Here is a 23,047-nt window from a genome sequence, read left to right on the forward strand (position 1 = left end):
TTTCGGGGAAACATCTAGCAGCATATGTTGATAGGGATGCCATGGGGTCATCGAGTCCCCGACTTAAGTTACTGAACTTAAGGCTAGGTCCACTGAAGCATTCTCGTTATGGGAGTTAGAATCTGTCTCATTTCGTTTACAGCTTGATACCAGTTGCTATGTCGAGGTGGGAGTGAGTAGGTAGCAGGTTCTTCCTCTCTGTGGGGTATTAGTCATTGATTTTCATTTGGAATCTCAGGAATGTTATACTGTTGTTGCTCAGGGAGCTCCTCCGTGTTGTGAGGCCTTATTGCTGACGGCTTACATCCAGCTCTTCTCAGAAGCTTCAGTTTTGCAGGGAGAGGTTTCGGGGAAACATCTAGCAGCATATGTTGATAGGGATGCCATGGGGTCATCGAGTCCCCGACTTAAGTTACTGAACTTAAGGCTAGGTCCACTGAAGCATTCTCGTTATGGGAGTTAGAATCTGTCTCATTTCGTTTACAGCTTGATACCAGTTGCTATGTCGAGGTGGGAGTGAGTAGGTAGCAGGTTCTTCCTCTCTGTGGGGTATTAGTCATTGATTTTCATTTGGAATCTCAGGAATGTTATACTGTTGTAGAGTTGTCATTTACACTTTGGTTAGTTTCATTTTATGAGTGAGTACTTTGATTAGGCGTCATTTAAGATACAGGGTTCTTGGGAGGCCAAGACAGGTGGATCACCTGAGGTCAGGAGTTCGAGACCAGCCTAGCCAACATAGTGAAACCCTGTCTCTACTAAAAATACAAAAACTAGACAGGCAGGTGGCGGGCGCCTATAATCCCAGCTACTCAGGAGGCTGAGGCAGGAGAATCGCTTGAACCTGGGAGGCAGAGGTTGCAGCGAGCCAAGATCATGCCATTGCACTCCAGCCTGGGCAACAAGAGTGAGATTTTGTCTCAAAACTAAACAAAAAAAAAAGATACAGGATTCTCTCCCACCCTCTTGTTTTGGTCAGTCCAAGCTGTAGGAGGCCTTACTGAGTTTTGAGCTGTTCCACAAGAAATGGCTTTTTGTAGACATAGGCGGCCAGAGCTTTATTTCCCTGGCAATCTCTGGGAGGTGTTTTCTAACTCCATTAGCTACCTGGGTTGGTTCTTAACCTGTCCACTTCCTTTGTTCTTTTTTGTTCTAGGCATTGTAAATAAAAATTTCTCTAAAACAAATGTGCTGTCAGGATTGAAATATGCAGCTGACATGTTAGGTAAAAATAGAAGCTGCTCTTTCTTAATCCACACCAGATTTGTCCTCCCGGGCTCCAGAGGTCTCCCAGAATATTTGAAGCAAGTGGGTTAGCTGAGTCATCGAGCCTGGTCTCAGTGAAGCATACATCTTGGTCCTTGTTAATCTTGGAGGATTGAAGATTTTAGCTAGGAATTGTTCTTAAAGCAACACAAACCAGATCTTGGGTTCATCAGTTTACTTTGTTCTGGACACCTGAGGAGGCAGAAGCACTAGAATACCTAGCAAAGTTCAGACCTAGTAACAACCCCCCGTAAGGCACTGGGTGGTGAAAGCACTTGGGCCAGGGCCAGCTGGAGCTGCAAGTGGAGCCCAAGCCTTAGACTGTGTCCACTCCCTGCTCCACTGCCCCGAGGCCCTTCCTGCCCCTTCCTGCAGTGGGAGGCCACTCAGAGCAGGGCCCCCAGGGAGACTTTACCAGCGCTTCCCTGCTGAGTGCCAAACAAGGCAAGGGTTGAGTATTTTGCCTGTTACTATTTTTTGTGTGTGTATCTTTTTACAGAGTGCCAGTGCTCCTGGACTGTTTTTCTTCACCTTTTTAGCATTAAGCATCCAACTACCTAAAGCCTCTGCTTTATTTTAACCTGAGACCTCAAAGGGGACACAAATGTTAAACATGAAGGCTGTCATGAGCATATGACCTAAAGGTGTTGATGTACTCATGGAAACTTTGTTCCATTTCCTGGTTGTAGGAATGTTTAATGTTGTAGCACTTTGGAGATTCTCATCTGAGATCACTGACATATTTTCCTTTCTGTAGGTTTTTACTTTACTTAAAGTGGGGGTGTGTGTGTGTGTGTGTGTTATCCATTATTATGAGTTGAAGCCAAATCAAATTTGGATCAGATTTAATTAATTTATTTAATATAGCTGTCACAAGAGATAGAATTTTAACGAAAGCAGTTCTTAAAAAGCAGATTGACTTCTTTGTGCAGTGTTGGTAGAACACTCAGGTAACCATACTCTGTTGTTTTTATAAAATTTCTCTATATTTTGAGTCAGAATTGTTTATTATAAATCATGTGATTTTTAGCACATGGTATTATAGTCAGCACCCATGCTGAAAGGAATTTCTCTGTTAAGTTCTGTTCTGGGAAGGGGATATTTCCTTATTTATCAAAGCATTTGTGAACACATAAGACAGAAAATAAGCAGAAATGAAAACTTTTTTATCTCAGCAAAATACACTTAGATATAAAACATGTATATTGTTTGCTATTATTAGTCATGCCAAATCTTATATCTTAACCTGCTCAGCTGATAGAAATTTGGTCCCACTTGAAATCATAAGTTCAAAGATGTTTGGATTAAGATTGTAATTGCAAGAATGCGGGACTGTAAAACATACAGAACTCACTGTCTTAGAATCGGAACAGCGGTGCTGACTTCCTTTGTCCAGCTCTGCAGCCCAGGGCCAGAGAGACATCCAGAGAGTGGCTCTGACTAGCCCCTGATGGTGTTTTAGCTGCTGTGTAGCACATTGCAGCCACTAAGCCAGATGAGTGTGGGGATGGCTGTGGACTTGTGCGTGTTTGATGCTGTAATTGTGTTTCAGATGGTAAAAGATGACTATGAGGATGATTCCCATGTTTTCCGGAAACCCGCCAATGACATCACATCCCAGCTGGAGATTAATTTTGGAAACCTCCCTCGTCCTGGGCGTGGAGCCAGAGGAGGCACCCGGGGAGGCCGGGGAAGGATCAGGAGGGCAGAGAACTATGGACCCAGAGCAGAAGTGGTGGTAGGTGTCTGTATTATAAATCCCGGATGGTTTGGTGAAAGAAGTAAATAAGGACAGTGCCCTGGGCCCAGGATGGTCTAATTTCAGAGGGTCATCAGTTTCTGCAGTCACTTCTTTCTGTAGCTAGTGTGGGACTGATGTTGGGGCATTTGGACGGTGTTGTAGCATCATGGACATCTTGCCTAGAGACCATTCTGTAGCCCTGGCTTCCAGGGTCTGCTGTGAAGGCACTCCCAGGATTGGAGAGAAACTCACTGTCATCCGCATTAGACAAGATCCCCAGGCCTGGGATTGAACTGGAGCACCTGATGTTTTGCTTACTGTGGCCTGATTGTGTGCCTTGGGCTCAGGTGATGGTGTCAGAGTGGACAGAATCCTCCCTAAGATCTCAAGCCCTTTGTGAGGGGACCTTCCTCAACCCCTCCCCAGCTCACCTGCCTCACACCATCCTCAGCCAAGGCTGCCTGCTTCTAGCTCTCACACAGCACGCTCCTTACCCTTGGCCTCTGCCTGCTGGCCTCCGTTCATCCTTCCAACCTCACTTCCTCACAGGTTTCTTTGATCACATCTCCTAGACCGGTCAAGGTCTCGGAGCAAAGGAGTTTCTTTTCATTGAAGCCTGATCTCCGTGTGCGACTGTATTCCCACTGGTGTGGCTATCGGTCAGCGGCTGCTTTTGCTCATTATCGGTTTACGCAGTGCCACACAGTGCCTGCCATGTAGTAGGTGCTTCCTAATGTGGTATGGACAGTTATTCATTGGAAATCAGCCCTGAGGCCCCGTGGCACAGACCCCTTCTCTGTGGTTGGTCTTGGCAGTGCTCTTCCTGCTGCCCGGTTCCCTCGCTCTAGGGAGCAGCCCCTGGAAGCAGTGTCTATGGTTTGTTTTTGCTTAAGCAGGAGCAAAAATACAATTTTTTGGGCGGGGGGGCAGGGAGGGGTATATTTGGGGCCAGGTTGGAAATAGGGTCTATTCTGAGATAGGAAACACATCCTCATTCCTTTCCTATAGGGGAGCTCTGGCCCCTGCAGCACTCCAGGGAGTGTGTTGGGAAACCGCTCTGAGATCCAGTGCCACCCACCTCTTCACTGGCATCTGTCCCCACCTCCACAGCCTGTGCACCCCCCCACCTCAGAACCGCCCTTAGGGCCCGCCCCTGCCCCCATCAGGTCACACTGTTTCCCAGTCCAAGTCCTTGTTCCCTTTGCTCATCCGTTGAGGTTCATCCCAGGGAGAACCTTCTCTTCCCACATAACCTTGCCTGACCTTGGTGTCCACTTTGCCACCAAATTGCACTGGATGGCCCTCCTGTGGCCCTTCCTTCCCAGGATGTGTTAGTGAAGCTCCTGACTTGATGGTCAGTTTCTCCAGCACCGTGAGCTCCCCGAGGATAGGCACTGTCTGTGCTCCTCCAGTGCCTGGCACGCAGTAACCATTCTATTTACTCGATAAAGGACGTGCCCATGCAGAACCCCCCAGTAAGAGCTTGCAGGATGTAGGAAGGGAGGCAGCTCCTTTTTCGAGGAGGCTGGAGGCCTGCGTGGGAGGGGAGCTGTACTTTCCTGGGTTAGCAGTGACCTGTGACTCTCCCCTTCCCACTGTGGGTCCTGCCTGTAATGCAGGCCTCTCAGCGTTGGTGCCAGGCCCTTGTTATCCCATTGGGATATTGGGAATGGATGAAGGGGCAGTGGATTTCAAAGTATTTCTTTTCTTCTTTAGATGCAAGATGTTGCCCCCAACCCGGATGACCCGGAAGACTTCCCTGCTCTATCTTGAAAGAGCCCTGTTTCCTAGCACCGCGGAGCTGCACTGCACACCTGTGGGGAGACTTTTCCGGCTGGGCCAAGAGTCAGACTCTAAGAACAATAGATATTGCTTTTCCCGTGTCGTGTAAATTTGTTGCAGTTTTTCGGGCTGGGCTGTTAGAGGGGCTTCTCCAGAGGCTCGAGAGCAGGCCGTTTCCCAAGAAGGTGAAGAATGGTGACTGTGTTTTTATTGAAGGAATTTCAAATGAAGAACAGGAATAATGTTTAAAATGTGTACATAGAGATAGTATAGACTCCTCCACGGAAGCATGGAGGGAAAGGAGGTTGTAAAATAGACTCCATGGAGACTCTTAGGAAGCAGTAGATTCCCGGAGGCTGTGCCTTTAGCATTAGAGGAAACACATAGAGCTGGAACTGTTAATGGAAAGCAGTCACAGCTGAGTTTTCAGAGACCAAGAAATTAAAATACAATTGCACTTACTGTTTACTTGTAAATGTTATCTACTCTCCTGGAATATTTTGAGTTCTGGTTTTCACTTAATCAGTCATTTAAAAATCGCTATTGTGTAGCCACTGGCCACCACTCTGTGACACAGAATCAGAGAAAGCGTTGATTTTTAATGGTGATTTAAACTACCTCGTGGTTTCTGTGTGTGTGCACACACACATCTAGTGTTTGGGTGGTTTTTAGGAAAAATATTAAGTATATGACTTCAAAACCCATGTTATTTAACCTGCCAATCAAATGGAAAGGGATCATGGCAAAAGCGAATACCGCATCCTTTTCTTCCACAGAACTAGAGTCAAGAGTTTGGCAGCTGTGTACAAAGGCCTCTGCCCTCGGCTCGGGCAAAAGTTGTAAATAACTAGTATTTATTAAGCACTTATAAGCAGTTTTTCTCACTTAGTCCTGGCTCCAGTTCTGGAGTTCCTCTTTATTGCTTTTGGTGAAAGTTTGGGTTGGGGGTACACCTCAGAGGTTCAGTAATTCACCTGGAGTCCCACCCTGAACAGAGCTGGACCCAGAGCCACACACGCCTGGGAACACACACTGTGCTGGGGAGGAAGTGGGCCTAGGAGGGCCTGCAGGTCCAGGCAGCTGTAGAGCTGCTAGAAGCTGGGGTGTTGCTCTCCCCGCTTTCTCATAGACACAGAGGTACTGTCTGCCTGTTGTCACACAGTTCATATGCTCACTTGAGATGGAATCTGAACCTTGGTCCCAGGATCTGTGCTTTTCCCACTTTGCCACACTGTCTAAGGTGGCTTTGAACTGGAACCCAAGTGCAAATAAAGGTTGGTATTCGCTCCTGACTTTGTAGAGAAAACAGTCCGTTGGTTACTCCCAGGCCACAGCAGTCGGTCATGATTTTGTTGAATAATCAAAGTTGAACACGTACACGTTAGGGTCAGTTAAGGATGTTTGCTTTGGGTGATAGCCTACTTTTGGTCTCTTATTAAATTATTATCTGAGTACTAAGGTTTATCAACTGAGTGTTTTCTTCCCTTTCCTGGAAAAGGCAATGGATGCAAGTGCCCTGATTTCTGAAATCTGAACCTAGCTGGTACAACATCAGGGCTGTGTCATGACTCAGTGGCTTTGAAGCTGTCACACTGTCATTTTGCCTAACCGCGGCTTTGAAGATTAGCCAGAGAGCCCTTTGAAGAAACTTTCCTTTAGTGTTGTGAATAATACTTGAAAAGCCCACAGCACTTGGTTTAATGTTGCAGTTGCAAAAACACTGACAGTTCCTATCCTATAGAGCTGATGAGTCATGTGGTTGAAGACAGTTTTGGGGAACCCGGTGCACGTTCTGAACCTGTAATGGGCTATGTTTGCTTACCAGGGCTAGCTCTCGCTGACTTGGTCGTGTGCCTGGATGTAGGCGTTTTGTTTGCACCCTTTCTGGATCGTGCCAGGTTGTACATAGCCCCAAGTGCCCCAGAGAAGCCAGGGAGGACAGAAGCAAAGGGCAGGGGGGGTGTCACCAGCATGCCGTAGGGACAGTCAGATGCGGAGGCGGCAGGACCTTTTGGACCACACTGCCCCGGCCAGACTTCTCAGAGGTGCTTGTGACGTGGGTGTGGACATGTCCTGAGGCAGGGCAACCTGGGCACCACGTTTCTGGCTGGCGACTTAGACTCAAGCAGATTAACCAGAGGGCTGTCGTCCCCAAGTCTCCTGAAAAGTGGAGGTCAAGCAAGATTGAGTTGGTTATAGCCAAGCCCAGGTTGGACTGGATCATGTCTGAACCAGGAGTTGACTGCTAGGCCTCAGGGGTGTCTGAGTTGTGCCGCCAGGGCAGCTCCTGAAGACTCAGCTCAGGGTGAGGTCCTGGGGCTGCTGCGCACAGCCTGTCACCAGGCGGGGAAAGCTGCCCTGCAGTAACTGGGCTGGGGCGCCAGATCCTCTAGAGATAGGGGTGCTTGGCCGGGCGCGGTGGCTCATGCCTGTAATCCCAGCACTTTGGGAGGCCAAGGCAGACAGATCACTTGAGGTCAAGAGTTCGAGACCATCCTGGCCAACATGGTGAAACCCTGTCTCTACTAAAAATATAGAAATGAGCCAGGTGTGGTGGCAGACGCCTATAATCCCAGCTACTCAGGAGGCTGAGGCAGGAGAGTCGCTTGAACCTGGGAGATGGAGGTTGCAGTGAGCCGAGATCGCACCACTACCCTCCAGCCTGGGCAACAAGAGCAAGACTCTCTTTGGAAGAAAAAAAAAATTTAAAAGGGAGGTGCTGCCCGAGAGGGAGGGATCAGTACCCGACTTGGGATGAAAGCTTAAGCTGCATGTCAGACCAGCCTTGGAAGAGGCGGGCTGGACACACTGCTGCCGGCTGGGAATGCCTCCGAAGTCAGAGTTGGATGCTTTGAACAAGACCCCTCTAGCCTAATGTTGCTCATGAGCCTTTGGCGTTTTCATTCCACGCAAGGTGGGCCCCTCTGAGCCAGCCAGCCTCCTTCCTTGTGCTGGTCAGACTTCAAACCATTTCCTTCTGTTGATCAACAAGTCCATGCCATTCTGGCACACTGGAGCTTCACGGGAAGGAGATTGCTGTCCTCTGAAACTGTACTGTGCAGTGCTGGCAGGTGCTTCGGAGCAGCTGAGCCTGCGTCTCCGAAGCTGGGAAAGGCAGAAGCGGAGCTGCCCATGCCTGCCCTGTTCTCAGCAGCAGTGGGCCTGCCTGCCCTCTCCACATGGCAGCCTCCGCTGTAGACACAGAAGACAGATTTGCTCATTTTCTTTGGCTGCTGCTGTCTCCTCTCAGCCTTCTGCAAGGACCATGGCCCATGTGAACAGCCTTCCCCGAACCCTCCTGACACTCATGCCTGCTTCAGACAACCTGGGGTGGGCTGCGGGCGTGAGAGGCTTTGGCCTGGCTGTGTCCCACAGGGGCCTGTGTTGTGGATGGAGAATGAGGTGTGGAAAAGGGAATGAGGAAGGAAAAATGCAGGGATATTTTAAAACCTTTTTATTATCAAATAAGATACAGATAAAAGTTCAAAACTAGACTGGGCATGGTGGCCCACGCCTGTAATACTTTGGGAGGCTGAGGTGGGAGGATTGCTTGAGGCCAGGAGCTCAAGACCAGCCTGAGCAACACAGTAAGACCATGTCTCTACAATAAATTTTAAAATTAGGTGGGTGGCACACACCTGTAGTCATAGCTACTTGGGAGGCTGAGGCAGGAGGCTGAGGCAGGAGGATGGCTTGAGCCCAGGAGTTTGAGGTTACAGTGAGCTATGATCATGCCACTGCACTCCAGCCTGGGTGACAGAGAAAAACTTCATCTCTTAAAAAAAGTGTAGAACTGCCTTGTAACCACGTTTTCCTCCAAAGCCTGGCCACATGGACCATGCTGATCACCACCTCATTCCCACTCCCAGGACTCGCTGCCCCCAGGTGCTCCCCTCCACGCCAGCGCTGCCTTTTCAAAGAAGTCTTTCGGACTTTAAGTCCGAAGGATGCCCCTCCACCTACCCGCTTTCCCCCTGCACGTATGGCAGAGCCTGGTTACTGAAGGAGCAGAGCGTTTGCTTGAGAGCCTGGGAGCCCTGTCTTGTCATGCCTTGTCATTTTACAGTCAGGCAAGGACGCTGTCTTTCTTGCTGCCTGGCTACTATTAGGGCAGGTAGAAGCTGAAACCAGATTCAGTCCCTGAGCCCCACATCCTTTCTACACACTCCTGAAATTTCCAGTGAAAGGACTAGTCCCTTGGGCAAAGCTGTTAGGAGAGGGGACAGGAAAAGGGACGCCTGTACCTCAGCAGGGGATGAAAGGAGACACGGAGTGTTTGCCTCTGTGCTCAGCCACTCTGAGCCATGTGGAGATGGCCATGGTGCCTAGCAGGGTACTGCACACTGCAGCAGTGCAGAGGGCCCACGCTCAGGTATTCTCTGTGCAAACCGGATGGGACTAAAACTTGGCTCCCTAGGCCTAAGGGCCTAGTGGCTCCTGCCTGCTTTGCCCAGCCCAGCTTTTCTACACATCTCCTGTTGCTCCTGGAAAGCCTCAGCCTGGCCACAAAGTTTCCTTGGACCCTAGATGACAGGAATTTCCCAAACCAGATTGCGAAGGCTGTCACACCCCTCACAGCTACGCCTTGGGCCAATCAGGCCTCTGTGGAGAAAATCACGGAACCACCACCATCTGAGCACTCTCTTTCTTTCTTCCTTTCCTTTCCTTTCTTTCCCTTCCTTTTCTTTCTCTCCTTCTTCCCTTCCCTTCTTCCCTTCCCTCCCCTCCCCTCTCCTTCCTTTCCTTTCCTTCCCTTCCTTCTCCCCTCTCCCCCCTTTCTTTTTTGTCAGAGTCTCGCTCTGTTGCCCAGGCTGGAGTGCAGTGGTGCGATCTCGGCTCACTGCAAGCTCTGTCTCCCGGGTTCATGCCATTCTCCTGCCTCAGCCTCCCAAGTAGCTGGGACTACAGGCGCCTGCCACCATGCCCAGCTAATTTTTTCTATTTTTAGTAGAGACGGGGTTTCACCGTGTTAGCCAGGATGGGCTCCATCTCCTGACCTCATGATCCACCTGCCTCAGCCTCCCAAAGTGCTGGGATTACAGGCGTGAGCCACCGCGCCCGGCCTGAGCACTGTTTCTTTACAAAACTGTGCCCAATCCCAGAGGGCTGCATTACATAACTTTGGGAGCTCAAAGCCATTTGTAAGGTAAGGAGTGCCTGTCATGTGGCATCAACTTGTACATAAACCCCACAGGAGGCTTCTGAGAGTCTCAAATGTTCTCAGACACTGAGGCAGGGTAAGACATTTCTCCTCAAGAACCACCACCCTGCAAAGGGACTGAGGGTGCCTCCAGCAAGGCTGCCCTATCTGGGCACCCATGTATGCTGGCCCCCACCCCCACCCCTCGCCCAGGAACTTGGCTCACATTGACTTCAGTGTGCCTGGCACTCCCCGGAGTTGTGCGATGAACAACCTGCACAACTGTACTGGCGGCCCACATGGATACTGGCCACTGGTCTTGCGTCAGAGCAACAGTGAGGAAAACGTTTCAAGTATCCGAGACAAGTTCTAAGCGAACTGACCACAACTTGCATATTTTGCTGGTGAGAGAATAGAGCTGGAGCCAGCGGTGATGCTGGGGAAGTTTTCAGGAAGAGGGAAGGTGGATAGAAAGAAAGCAGGAGAAATGCAAACGCCATGTGGCCTATGAGGGACATGCTTGGGGAAGCGGGTTGCTGTGATTAAGGTAGAAAGATGCCCTGGGAATTTTTACTGAGGCTCCCCGGCAGGCCCAGGCAGGGTGAGGCTGCATGGGTGTTGTTGATTGATGAATAGACCCTGCCATCACTGCACACCTCCGGAGGTGCCCTCCACACAGCATCTGTACAAACAGAACGCCTGGGGTGTGTGGCCACAGCCAGCAAGTCACTAAGTTGACCCGTCGATGCAGCCTTCAAAAATTTGGTGCGAACTTTTCTGGGGAGATGGAGGGGCCTCAGCTTCCATTAGATCATCTCACAGGGGCTCCTAGCCTAAGAAAGCGTCAGCAGCACTGCCCTGCTGCGCCTGGAATGGGCCTGCTACCATCCCAGGGCGGGTGTCAGCCCCGCCATTCCCAACCCAGTCAGGCCCAGGCCCACCTAAAGGAAGGCCCTGGGCTGATGGCTCAATACCCAGTGGAAGAATGAGGCAGACACACCTGCTGAGAGGCTTCAATTGCACCTGGAGAGAACTTGCCATGGGCAACCGGCGTGTCCAGGAGAGACCTTCCCCGCAGGTCTAGTCTTTGTGGATCCCGAGCCAGATCAGAAGCCGGTCTAGAAAGGTGACAGCCTGGGACAGCCAACCATCGCTGGAAAAGGGAGGAGATGGACAACGCTGTACTTACCACCACCACAGGGCCTGTCTCAGGGCGTGAGTTTGTGTGGACGGCAAGGACTAGTTTCCTGGGCCGCTAACTCTCAACGCAAGGCAAACTTGGGTTGGGGCCCAGAACGGCCATCAGCCGTCACCCTCCAGCCTGGCCAGTGAGCGCTGAGTGGACACTGCGCGGCTACTTGAGGACACGCCAACCGCGGTCCTGCCAGGGCGCTCCGTGCGTCTCCCTCCGGCTGGGTCCCGGCTGACCCCGCAATCCAGGCGCAGGCACGGGGGACCCCGCTGGCTCCACCGCCCAGGCCACCCTGAAGTCCCCGCTGGAGGAGGCGCAGCGGACCCGCTCCCGGGGAGCCCGTCCCGCACCCTCCCTCCGAGAAGCCCCTTCCTCCAGCTCCTTCCTCTGCCCGCCGGCCCGAGAGCACCGTGGCGGCTTCTCTGTCTCGTGTACTGCCCAGGACAAGCGGCATTGGAAGCGAGTGAGCCGTTCCCAGCTGGGGGCAGCAACAGCCCGGGGCCAGGGAAACGCGTGGGGGCCTGGACCGTCCGGTGGCACCGAGTAGGCGAGTGCCGGGACGCCAGACACGCTGAATTCCCCGGAGTCCCACGCCAGGGAGAACGGCCCCGCCTGAAAAGACGTCTTGTTTAACACAGAGAAACACACCCAGGGCCGGGAGAAACCATTGTCCTCCCCGAGTCCCACAACGCACAAAGCACACGGTGGCCCTCCCACGCCGAGTCGTCTCCCCCTTTAGAAACAGACTTGGCCCGGTAGAGCCTCCGCGGCCGGGCCGGGGCCTCCTTACCTGGGGATTTCGGTGTGAACCGAGCACGCGTCGTCCAGAAGCGTGTCAAAACCATGCAGACTTGCTGCCAAAGAGTCAGGCGGGGTTAGACGCGGGGAGGCGGAGGCGGGAGGCCCCCCACTCCCACACAGGCCAGGGACCCCCGAGGCGCTGGGGAGGAATCCGGAAGGCTTTGCTCAGGGGGATCCACTTCTCCCCCAGTAAATGGATAGACACAGGGAGGCTAGGACGTAAGGGCAGGCTGCGCCAACCGCTTCGAAGACAAAATGCCCAAAATCAATGCGGAAAAGCTAAAGCTAGGACGACATACAGCAGGATAGTGAGCGTGACCCACTACCCACGGCGCTGAGGCCAGCGTCCTGCTATTAACTGAGCAGCTCACCAGTGTCACAACAGCTGCTAACGGGAGAGGAGCGGGCAGCGGCGACTGTGCATTTTTACACTTCTCCTGGACAGCATTAATTTTATTTTTTTTACTAGGCACAATATATATGGCTCTTAGCGTGTGCCAGAGGCTTGTTCTCAGCTATGAAAAATATTAACTACTCATTTCATCCTCACACAGCCCTATAAGATGGATACTGCCATCCCCATTTCAGAGAAGAAATGGGTTTAGGGAGCCTAAGTCACTCAGCCCAAATCTAAGCTAAGTGACAGCACTTAGGTTTGCAAACAGCCTGGGCCCAGAATGCAGTTCTCAACAATTCTACCAAGCTGCTTTTTCACACAGCGTACAGCAAAAGCTTTAACATCTTACAAATTTTTGACCCAGAAATCCCTTTTGTAAGAATTTATCCTAAGGAAATAGCCAGCACCTCCCAGGAAGAATTTCTGCAGAACACGGATGCGGTGCTCTGACAGTAAGAGGTCAACCGGGAGAGCGTGGCAGCTAGTCAGGGTGTGCTACAGAGGAGCTAAAGCTCGTGTTCTTGGAGAATTCCTGCCTAGACGCTCCTTTCCAGTGCACCCATGGCTGCACTTAGACACACAGGAGGGGGAGACAGCAAAGTGGATGTCACACTCCCCCCAGCTAAGGCACGGCCATGTCCTTCTGTTAAACCAAACGCTAGGCACTCACTAGTCCAATTGTACCACTGAACAAAGTGAGGCTCGGCCAGCAGATCAAGGGTCCCCAAGGCCACAGAAGTGGCGGAGCTGGGGCAGGATACGCCCAGTGGGACTTGCACTTTCCACGGCAACTTGCATTTCAGTCCACTGAGGGGCCGCGGGAAGGGTCCCTTGCAGCTCCTCTCCCATGGCCCAAGCTTGCCTCTGAACAGCCACTCTCGAGACTTACCTTCAGCGTGTGGGTCCCCACTTCAAGGCAAAATAGTTTACGTGACCTCTTTTTAAATGTTTACACCATTACTTGTGCATAAAATTATGCTGCAGGTACCAAAAATATCAGAAACTAAGGGACTGTAATCTGCTATCAGTCATTCTTTCCCCAATTATCTAGAGAAAATGACCTAAAATATATGACAAAGTAGTGAATTGAAAGATATGCCCCGATACTGTTTTAGGCACTTTCCATGTGTTATTTTAACTCTCATACTAACTGCTAAGGTAGGGATTCTTTTCATTTCCATTTCACTTAAGAAATGGAAGCAGAGGGGATGAGCAAATCCCGCACATAGTGGATGGGCCCTGGGCAGAGTGGCTCTAGATGACAGGGAAGGAGACAAGTCTCTAAGGACCAGGGGTCCCCACAGCCTGCTGCCTCCCCGCCACAGGCCTAGAAGGCCCAGCCTCCCGGGAGGAACAGACATGCCTCATGGTTTCATCTCAAGCAATGCCTCCAAGCCGGCCCCTTCGCAGCACTCAGGGACTTCACGGAGCTGCGTGGTGGCGCCAGCTGCCTGAGCTCTAGTGGGTCAGGAGAGAGAGAGCCCTCGTGGGTCAGGAGAGAGAGAGCCCTCGTGGGTCAGGAGAGAGAGAGCCCTCGTGGGTGAGGAGAGAGAGAGCCCTCATGGGTGAGGAGAGAGAGAGCTCTGGTGGGTGAGGAGAGAGAGAGCTCTGGTGGGTGAGGAGAGAGAGAGCTCTGGTGGGTGAGGAGAGAGAGAGCTCTGGTGGGTGAGGAGAGAGAGAACTCTGGTGGGTGAGGAGAGAGAGAGCTCTGGTGGGTGAGGAGAGAGCTCTCGTGGGTGAGGAGAGAGAGCGCTCTGGTGGGTGAGGAGACAGACAGCTCTGGTGGGTGAGGAGAGAGAGAGCTCTCGTGGGTGAGGAGAGAGAGCGCTCTGGTGGGTGAGGAGACAGACAGCTCTGGTGGGTGAGGAGAGAGAGAGCTCTGGTGGGTGAGGAGAGAGAGAGCTCTGGTGGGTGAGGAGAGAGAGAGCTCTGGTGGGTGAGGAGAGAGAGAGCTCTCGTGGGTGAGGAGAGAGAGAGCTCTCGTGGGTGAGGAGAGAGAGAGCTCTCGTGGGTCAGGAGCGAGAGCTCTCGTGGGTCAGGAGAGAGCTCTGGTGGGTGAGGAGAGAGAGAGCTCTCGTGGGTGAGGAGAGAGAGAGCTCTGGTGGGTGAGGAGAGAGAGAGCTCTGGTGGGTGAGGAGAGAGAGAGCTCTGGTGGGTGAGGAGAGAGAGAGCTCTGGTGGGTGAGGAGAGAGAGAGCTCTCGTGGGTGAGGAGAGAGAGAGCTCTCGTGGGTGAGGAGAGAGCTCTCGTGGGTCAGGAGAGAGAGCTCTCGTGGGTCAGGAGAGAGCTCTCGTGGGTGAGGAGAGAGAGAGCTCTGGTGGGTGAGGAGAGAGAGAGCTCTGGTGGGTGAGGAGAGAGAGAGCTCTGGTGGGTGAGGAGAGAGCGAGCTCTGGTGAGTGAGGAGAGAGAGAGCTCTGGTGGGTGAGGAGACAGCTCTGGTGGGTGAGGAGAGACAGAGCTCTGGTGGGTGAGGAGAGAGACAGCTCTGGTGGGTCAGGAGAGAGACAGCTCTCGTGGGTGAGGAGAGAGAGAGCTCTCGTGGGTGAGGAGAGAGAGAGCTCTGGTGGGTGAGGAGAGAGACAGCTCTGGTGGGTCAGGAGAGAGACAGCTCTCGTGGGTGAGGAGAGAGAGAGAGCTCTCGTGGGTGAGGAGAGAGAGAGCTCTGGTGGGTCAGGAGAGAGACAGCTCTCGTGGGTGAGGAGAGAGAGAGCTCTCGTGGGTGAGGAGAGAGAGAGCTCTCGTGGGTGAGGAGAGAGAGAGCTCTCGTGGGTGAGGAGAGAGAGAGCTCTTGTGGGTGAGGAGAGAGAGAGCTCTGGTAGGTGAGGAGAGAGAGAGCTCTCGTGGGTCAGGAGAGAGCTCTCGTGGCCTCAGGGGAAGCCATGGAAGGGCAGGGAGAGGCCGCAGCTCCCACAGAGCCAGGGTCTGCAAATACACACTCTGGGGGGTCATGTGTGGTGGGGAGTCGGGAGAGGGGCGAGAAGGCAGGTCTCTTGTTTTTACACTTGTATCCCAGTGTGAATCCAAGCACAGCTCCTTGGGGGAATTGGGTAGAACTCGACAGAACACAGGGTCTTGAGTCTCAGCAGTAAGCTGTGTGTGAGGTGTGGACACTGGGCCCTTGGGGTCCTGCCTGGCACCAGAGGCAGGGCAGGTGGAAAGCATGGGGCTGGCGTCCAGGGTTGGACCACAAGCTGGGGAGGGTGCTGGGGCGAGTGCCGCCCGACATTGGCAGGCAAAATGCCCTGCAGGATCCCAAGGGCCTGACTGACTTAAGTCCTATCTTTAGAGGTCTCCAGAAAGTCAAAACTTTGTGTTGTGTGAGCTGGTGCTGGGGTGTGAGGAATGGCCTGGCAGCAGGGGCCCCCTGTCACTCACCACCTTACCCTACAGAAGGGGGCTGGACTAACTTCCAGATTCAAACACTAAAGCCCTAACCCCCAGCCCCTTGAGATGTGGCTCTATGTGGACATGGGGCCTTTAACGAGGTGGTGAAGTTAAAATGAGGCCATCGGGGTAGGCCCCAATCCAATCTGACCGGTGTCCTCTTGAGAGGGGAGTAGAGGGGAAGAGAGGCACCAGGGCCACGCAGGCACCAAAGAGAGGCCCCGCGAGGAGGCAGCGCCTCCAAGCCCAGGAGAGAGGCCTTGGGAGAAACCAAGCCCGCCCACTGCTTGGTCGTGGACTTGCAGCCTCCAGAACTGTGAGGAAATGAACTTCTGTGTCAGCCACCCAGTCTGGGGTATTCCATTATGGCTGTCCTAGAAGACTTATACAGATTCCGGGTTACCTCTGCTTTATGTTCTAACCCACTGCCTACCAGAATTCAAAATGCTTGGTAAGTAACGCAATAAACAAAAAGGCTGTTGGATTAATACTTTTAATTACGTGATTGTAATTGTACAATTTCCACTATTCGATATTTTGTATAAAACCAGTTACAACCCACAAGATTTTCAAATGTGACAATATGTATCAAACTACATACATATGCAAAGTTTACAGGCCATTAGGAAGCTTTATCTTAAAAATACCTTCAGGAAAATAAACATTCATTCAACCAGTTCCCTTGGCTTTAAAAAATATGATTAGAAATATACGCTGTAAAAAAAAATCAAGACAATGATTGATCAATACTGATCAGTTACATTTTAAAACTTTTAATAATCTGTACATGAGTGCAGGTTAGATAAAGTCTGCAAATTATTAATAGAAAACTGCAGTACTATCATCGGATGAACATGTCTGCTGACAATTCTACCAGGTAATTAAGGAGGTAATTTCCTACACAGTATAGGTGAATTGTCCAGTCTTTAAACACATCTGGAGTCATCTCCACTGAGTGACATGGAGAATACCCTGATGTGGGGAAATGGAAGAACAGCAGCTAGCCTCTCCAGGGCAGTTTCAGCAGGAGAGAACATTTAAAGGAACAATAAAATAGGTTTTAAAAGTTGCTTTTGATGAGCACTGCTTTCCAAAATGCAATAATGATTTTTTTTTAATGTAGAAAGAGAAGCTATGTTAAGAACAGACATCCAATGAGTGCACTGCTCCTGTGGCTCCAAGGGTGACTGGGAAAAGAGAAGGCCCCAGGAGAGCCCTCGGGCCATACACAAGCCCAGGCCATCCTGCCCAGCGAGCACACTGGCCTCGAGCACACTGGCCTCATAACAATGCTTGGGAACTCCTCTAAAACTTGCCTAGGCCCGAGAAAAGAGAGAGGTAGCAATCACCCCTGTGAGAGGGCTAGAGAGGAGGGGAGGAAGTAGGTAGGGGACAGGCTAGGGGCATCAAGCTCAGAACAGGGGAATTCTGGAGGCCGGCAGAGCCGCGTGCTGCCGGGAAGCACTGGCCATGCCAGGCCATTCTGCTCTCACGAGGTGTTGCTCCCCACCAAGTTTTACAAAAAGCTACGTTCGTCTGTACTTCTAGGAATCCAGTTTTGCAGATGCTCTTCCTCTGGACTGTCCCTAACTCTTGATAATTTTGAGTCCCCAGAAAGCTTCAAGGGCACCTAAAAATATTCACTTCCAATTTTAATTCCATTGCAAACTGTCCCGGTGTACTTTCAGGGCTATTTAAGGCTCTTAGGTTAAGGGGATCTCTCCATCTGACACACAGTTTCATGTTCCATAGCAACAAGGTCTTCTATAACAACGACTCTAAGTCAGAATTCCAGAAGATTCTGGTTGTTTGTGGTTTCAGTTGGGGGTGAGGGGAAGAGTCCACTCTCATTCATAGCAGGAAGAACTTTCCATCCCTCAGACCCAGAGACTTCCTGGATTCTAGAGACAGTCCTCATAAGTGTAACACTGTTGCTATGCACACCATCCCAAGTCATTTGGTTATTACAAGGAGTGCCTCTTCACCAAATCACAAGTTTTCTATGACTAACTTCAGTGAACCAGTTAAATAGAAAGATTTTTAGAAAGAGCCATAGTGACAGCAATTCTAGGTGGAAACTTGAGCAGGCAACATGAAGAGGCAGTTTATAAAATGAAAAAGGACTGTGGTTCCACTGACATCCTTTCTTTTCTTGGATGAAACACCAGGAGGCTCGTTCACCATGAGGGAGACGGTACTCACAAGAGCTGTGGCGCCTACATTTACTTGTTCTGATGGGATGAAAAGCCAAACTAAGAAGGGATCAGATGGAAGCACGATTTTCACAACTACCTGGATTATTATTGATGGAGGGGATGGCCTTAAAAGGGGTAAGGGGAAGAAGAGGTGCCCTGAGAATTCAATGCTTTATGCATGGCACAGTTTGAATATTTATATTGTCTCAGCTCAAAATAGCAAAAGGAATGTTCCTCCTCCCACCCAAATCTTATTGAAGAGTGGTCTGCCCACAGCCAAGTGGGTCTTTGTGCCTATTTATTTCCAGGGACAGAAAACCACTGTTTTTCTGTGATCCAGTCCCCAGTGTTTAAAAGCTGGCCTGACCCCACCCGACAGTGCCTGGTGGGGAAAGAGTTGCTTGTTTGGCTGAGAACACGGCATCTTCCGTCTCTCATGATGCCGGTCAATTTCATACTTTCTTCCAAGAAAGTACACCAAAATGGAGGCACTGCCTTTCAATTACTTTTTGCATTAAAGACTTTTAACTTGTTTATTCCAACCGCTTTTATTTCTTGCAGTTTTGTGAAAAAGGCAGCTTCTTAAAATGGAGTTGCCTACTGATCTGGCGCACGCCTTGTGGCTTAGGAGGGCATTTGTTTCCCACTGCCTGTCGACATCTCAGCCCTCCATGCTCCCGGCACAGGCAAAAATGGCTTAACAATCATTAAACCACCCACTTCTTACGGAAGGAACTGAGGTGAGTACTATATATTCTTTTATTTCGGGCCCCATTTTTTTTTTTTTTTTTTTTTTTTAGCAGCAAATCAATTCTGTTTCTGTAATTGCTTCATGGCACAGACTCTGCTGTGTTCCAGTAGGGCTGCGGGAGAAGGCACTCTGCAGAGTTACTAGTTGTGTTCCCTAACCAAAGGCAACAGTGAGATCCAGAAGCAGATCATTGTCACTGAGATCGCAGGCCACGTCAATGGCCTTAGGCGGATCTCATAAGGGAAAAAAAAAATCCAATGTTACAGAGAAGGACTCTAAAAAAGCGGTAACTTTTTTTTTTGTAAGCCGACATTATTTGGGATTGCTGTTTCCAGGGGAAAACCCAATAGTGTGTTTCTTCCATGCATGGAAGGAAATATGATTTTAATTTGTATGACTGGCAACCAAACAATGGGCAGCCTCCCAGTTCTTCAGTCCCTGAAGGACAGAAAAATGAACGACTTGCAACATCTTCCAACTCTGAAGTCAGTTTCTCCTCCTGAGTCTTCTAAAGCTACCACTAATATTCTCTTGCAAGTTTTAGGTTACTAAGGTACCACCTGGTCTTACAACATGCAACAGTGTTTAAATGTGATTTTCACAGATTCTTGTTAATAAAGCACTCTTTGGTGGAAGACAAGCAGCTTGGGTACTTAACAGAGTTAACATTACAACAGTATTACAAATAGTCAAGTGAAGATGATTAAGCCAAATAGTATCAAATTACAGAAAGTACCATTTCAGTAATGCCTTTTGTATCTTTATAAATTTTGACACAGGGTCACAAGGTGAACAGAAAATAAATACATAAAAAACCTCCATCAGATCCTCAATTCTTCTGAAGGCCAGCAACTACAATGATTGCCATCACAGGGACACACATGCACCACAGACCAGCCAGCTCCCTGGGTACCAGAGGGCTTGGGTATTTACACCTGAGACTAAATTTACAACAGCATGTTTGTCGTTCAGCTTGAGAGCTGGGCCCTTCTCTGAGTCATTTGCTTGCACCCAAACTCAAAGTTCATTATTCAAACTCCAGTGGACATTTTCTCCATTGATCAACTTCTTAGGTGGAAAAAGCAACTAAGGCTTTTGCAATTTTGTTTTGTTTTCAAATTGTGCTAATTTCTGTTGCAGTTTTCAGTTCCTAGAGTCTTCCTTGAGCTCTGGTCACAGGTTTTTACTTAACGCAAGACTGTTTTAGTCCTTGAAATGGAGAGACTACAGGGGGAAAAAAAAAGGATTTTTACCAGAAAGTTTACACAGCGTCCACAGGCAGTTATCAAAGACAAGGAGGGCAACATAATAAAAATACTGACATGCTAAAAAGTATACGCTTGCTGTAAGTTTCTAATGACAAATACTTTGGAGAAGACAACACAATATCAACCACAAAGGAAAGACAAACAGGAGAAAGGCAGGGCAGAAAAAGGCTCAGTTCTGCAAAAAATAGAAATTTAAAAAAACCAATACAAGTAAATAAAAATCATAAAAGATGGACGGGCAGGGGCAGCAGGGCCAGGAAAGTACCATGACGCCGCCAGGGGCACGTGCTGCAAAGCACTCCTTGTCCTTCCTTTCCTCTGAGGGACCAGGCTGTGGGAGGAGCGGGCAGAATGAAAAGATAGAGAACTGTTACTGGGTTATTTCAAAAGCCAGAATTTGGTCACAGAAAAAGCTCTGGCACCTAAGTGGCTTCCAGCTCCACCGAGCACAGGAGGCACCCCACGGGCTACCTGCCTCCGCACTCCACGATTCTCATCCTGCCTCTCTTCTCTCCTTCCCCAGTTCACGATGCTACACTTTCAGGTCAGTAACAACTTTCAGAAAGCAAACAAAATCAAAATAAGAGTCAGAAAAACCACTTCCAATCTGGAGGGCTCCTCGTCCGATGCTGCTGCTGCGCTCTTCAAGGAGGAGCATTTGACTCGATCATTTCGTTTTCAGAGATCCCAACAGAGCACTGAGTCAAAGATCCAGGTCAGCTAGTGAGACAAGTGGGAAAATATCTGGAATTTCAAAGGATCATTAATATTTTAAAACACTGGAGAGAAACAGCATTTTACAAAGAAACATTTGGAGACAACCTTCTGGGACTCCTCTCCTGATGGACTTTGGAGATAATGGCAGTAGCCAAAAATTAACACCCAGAGGCAACGGAACAGGCGCCCAGATCTGAGGCTCTGAGGGTCAAGAGGCAGTGGCAGGTGTGACACCGGCAAAGCCACCCGAGAACACTGAAGAAGTCAGAGGTCCTAGATGCAGCTGCTCCCAACTGAAGGGCTCCTGAAAACACTCGTGGTTTTAGAAGCTAAGGAAAGAGGCCGGGCGCGGTGGCTCACACCTGTAATCCCGGCACTTTGAGAGGCCGAGGCAGGCAGATCACCTGAGGTTAGGAGTCAAGACCAGCCTGGCCAACATGGTGAAACCTCATCTCTACTAAAAATACAGAAGAAAATTTTTAGCCAGGTGTGGTGATGCACGCCTGTATTCCCAGCTATGCAGGAGGCTGAGGCAGAAGAATTGCTTCAACCCGGGATGTGGAGGTTGTAGTGAGCCAAGATCGCACCACAGCACTCCAGCCTGGGCAACAGAGTGAGACTCTGTCTCATTTAAAAAAAAAAAAAAGAGGCTAAGGAAAGAACCTGAGCATTTCTCTCCTCAACCCCCGCAATATGAAGAATTAGGTACAAAGCACCCCAGAGCCCCGGACCTTAGGTTTGGTTTGGCAGCTGCAGCAGAAAGTGATGGTTCCTAGTGATACAACTCAGAATTAAAGTAACTTGTACATGACAGTTTCTTAGAAAATGAATGAAGTTATCATTTTAAAAAAAGAAGAGCCTGCCCAAAAGACACAGCATAAGCTAACAAACACGCACCAGTGGAAGGGCTGCGTGAAGACGTGAGTGAATGCGAGCAAATGAGGTGGCTGCAGGCTCTCACTCGGAGCATGATGAAATTTCCAAGACTTCTAAGAGAGCTCTTCAGAGAGGTCATGTGAGAACACTGAAAACAGGCCAATTCAACGGAGCCAATTATTCACTGGATTTATTAATTCTTAAAAGAGAAAGGTTAGCATGGATTTATAGCTCTAACAGGAAGTGGGAGGTGGAGAAGCCCACTCACCTCCCTCTCCAGACTCGGGGAAGGGAATGAGAAGGTGCCACACAGAGCCCTGGCAGGACTGAGGGCCACATAGGCTGCCTGGCCGCTGTCCCAGACCTGTGGCCACATGAGATTTAGGTTTCGATGTGCCACAGCTTCAAATGGATACACGAGGGGATAGTCATCTTCTGTGAGAAACAGTGGCACCTTTTCCCAAAGACAAATAGTTAAGACATCACTCCTATTTTTTCAGCTGCCCCAAGTAATTGCTCTTTTGACGTTTTTGAAAAAGTTCTCCAAAGTTGAAGAGCCTCTCAGTAAACCCAAAAATCAAAAGCACCAATTAAGCACAAAGTGAGTTTGGGTGGAGTCTTCATCCTGGATGCCAAGGAACATGAAAATGGAAGGTCAAGTTCCTATGTGCCGCAGAGATGAAGACAAACCAGTAGGAACTGGCAACTCTAGTGCCTTGCAGGTGGGGATGAAAGGACCCCAAAAGGGTGCTCTATTTTTTTTTTCTACTTCTGTATAAAGATTTCAACTCAATACTTTAAATTTACTCAGCAATCTTAGCTCATACTATTTTGCCCAGAATCAGACCATGCAACAATATACTAATTCCCTCATTACCCTCCAAACAGAAATGAATACTATTTAGTAGAATATTATGAATAATATTCAGTAGGATAAAAGCTCCAGGCTACAGCTTGGCTAACTCCAATTCTTAAAAACTATACATAATTTGCCTTTCTTTTGTAAGCTGTAGGTGGATAACAGGTAGGGTGATGTGAGCACAGGACAAAGCCCCAAAAGAGGCACAAAGAAAGAACCCACTTAGAGGAAGGTGGGGAAATAAACTGTGAGCCCCAGTTAATCCTCACTGTTAGACTCTTTTTGCTCTCCACATCATCTCTGAAAGTCCATTTTGGAATTTAAAAGAAGTCTTTTTGGTTTTCAGAACTATCCCAAATTCCTGGAAGCTGCTTTGGGTCATTTCAACATTCAGTCCAGATTACTGACTCTGAAATCTACCTTAGCACCCTCAAAGCATCCCCGCCAGGAACCTGAGGCAGATGCTTGCTGCAACCAGGAACCACTTCTCCAGAGAGGCAGGAGTTCAGGTCACTAGAGTGACATGAAAACGCAATGAGACCTAGATAGAAAAACAGAGGCAAGGCCAGCCCTTCCTTCCTCAAAGGAAGAAAGTATGACCTGGCAAGTGCCAGCCAGGCTCCCGGACTCTACTCTTCTGTAACCTAAAAAGCATAATCTAAAAAAGCAAACAGCAGAA

At 49.8% G+C, this 23,047-nt stretch overlaps 2 protein-coding genes across 11 annotated transcripts in view; one reads left to right on the forward strand and one right to left on the reverse strand.

Moving 5' to 3' along the window:
- Positions 1–6,243, forward strand: part of HABP4 (hyaluronan binding protein 4) — a 41,969-nt gene extending 35,726 nt beyond the window's left edge. The window contains exons 7-8 of the mRNA XM_054502915.2: positions 2,819–3,004; positions 4,724–6,243. Of these exons, the coding sequence (XP_054358890.1) occupies positions 2,819–3,004; positions 4,724–4,780 (243 nt within the window). The 3' untranslated portion in view covers positions 4,781–6,243. The remainder of the gene's footprint in view (positions 1–2,818; positions 3,005–4,723) is intronic.
- Positions 6,244–8,300: 2,057 nt separating this feature from the next.
- Positions 8,301–23,047, reverse strand: part of CDC14B (cell division cycle 14B) — a 130,586-nt gene continuing 115,839 nt past the window's right edge. For 7 of the 10 annotated variants that reach the window (XM_054502914.2, XM_054502910.2, XM_063649727.1 and 4 more), the window contains one exon: positions 16,182–19,872. In XM_054502914.2, coding sequence (XP_054358889.1) covers positions 19,836–19,872 — 37 coding nt within the window. In that variant the 3' untranslated portion in view covers positions 16,182–19,835. Of the gene's footprint in view, positions 11,083–16,181; positions 20,661–23,047 lie in introns of those variants that run through there. The other 3 variants (XM_054502912.2, XM_063649717.1, XM_063649715.1) reach the window with 3 other exon arrangements.

This window comes from Pongo pygmaeus, chromosome 13 (genome assembly GCF_028885625.2).
Source record: "Pongo pygmaeus isolate AG05252 chromosome 13, NHGRI_mPonPyg2-v2.0_pri, whole genome shotgun sequence".
NCBI lineage: Eukaryota > Metazoa > Chordata > Mammalia > Primates > Hominidae > Pongo > Pongo pygmaeus.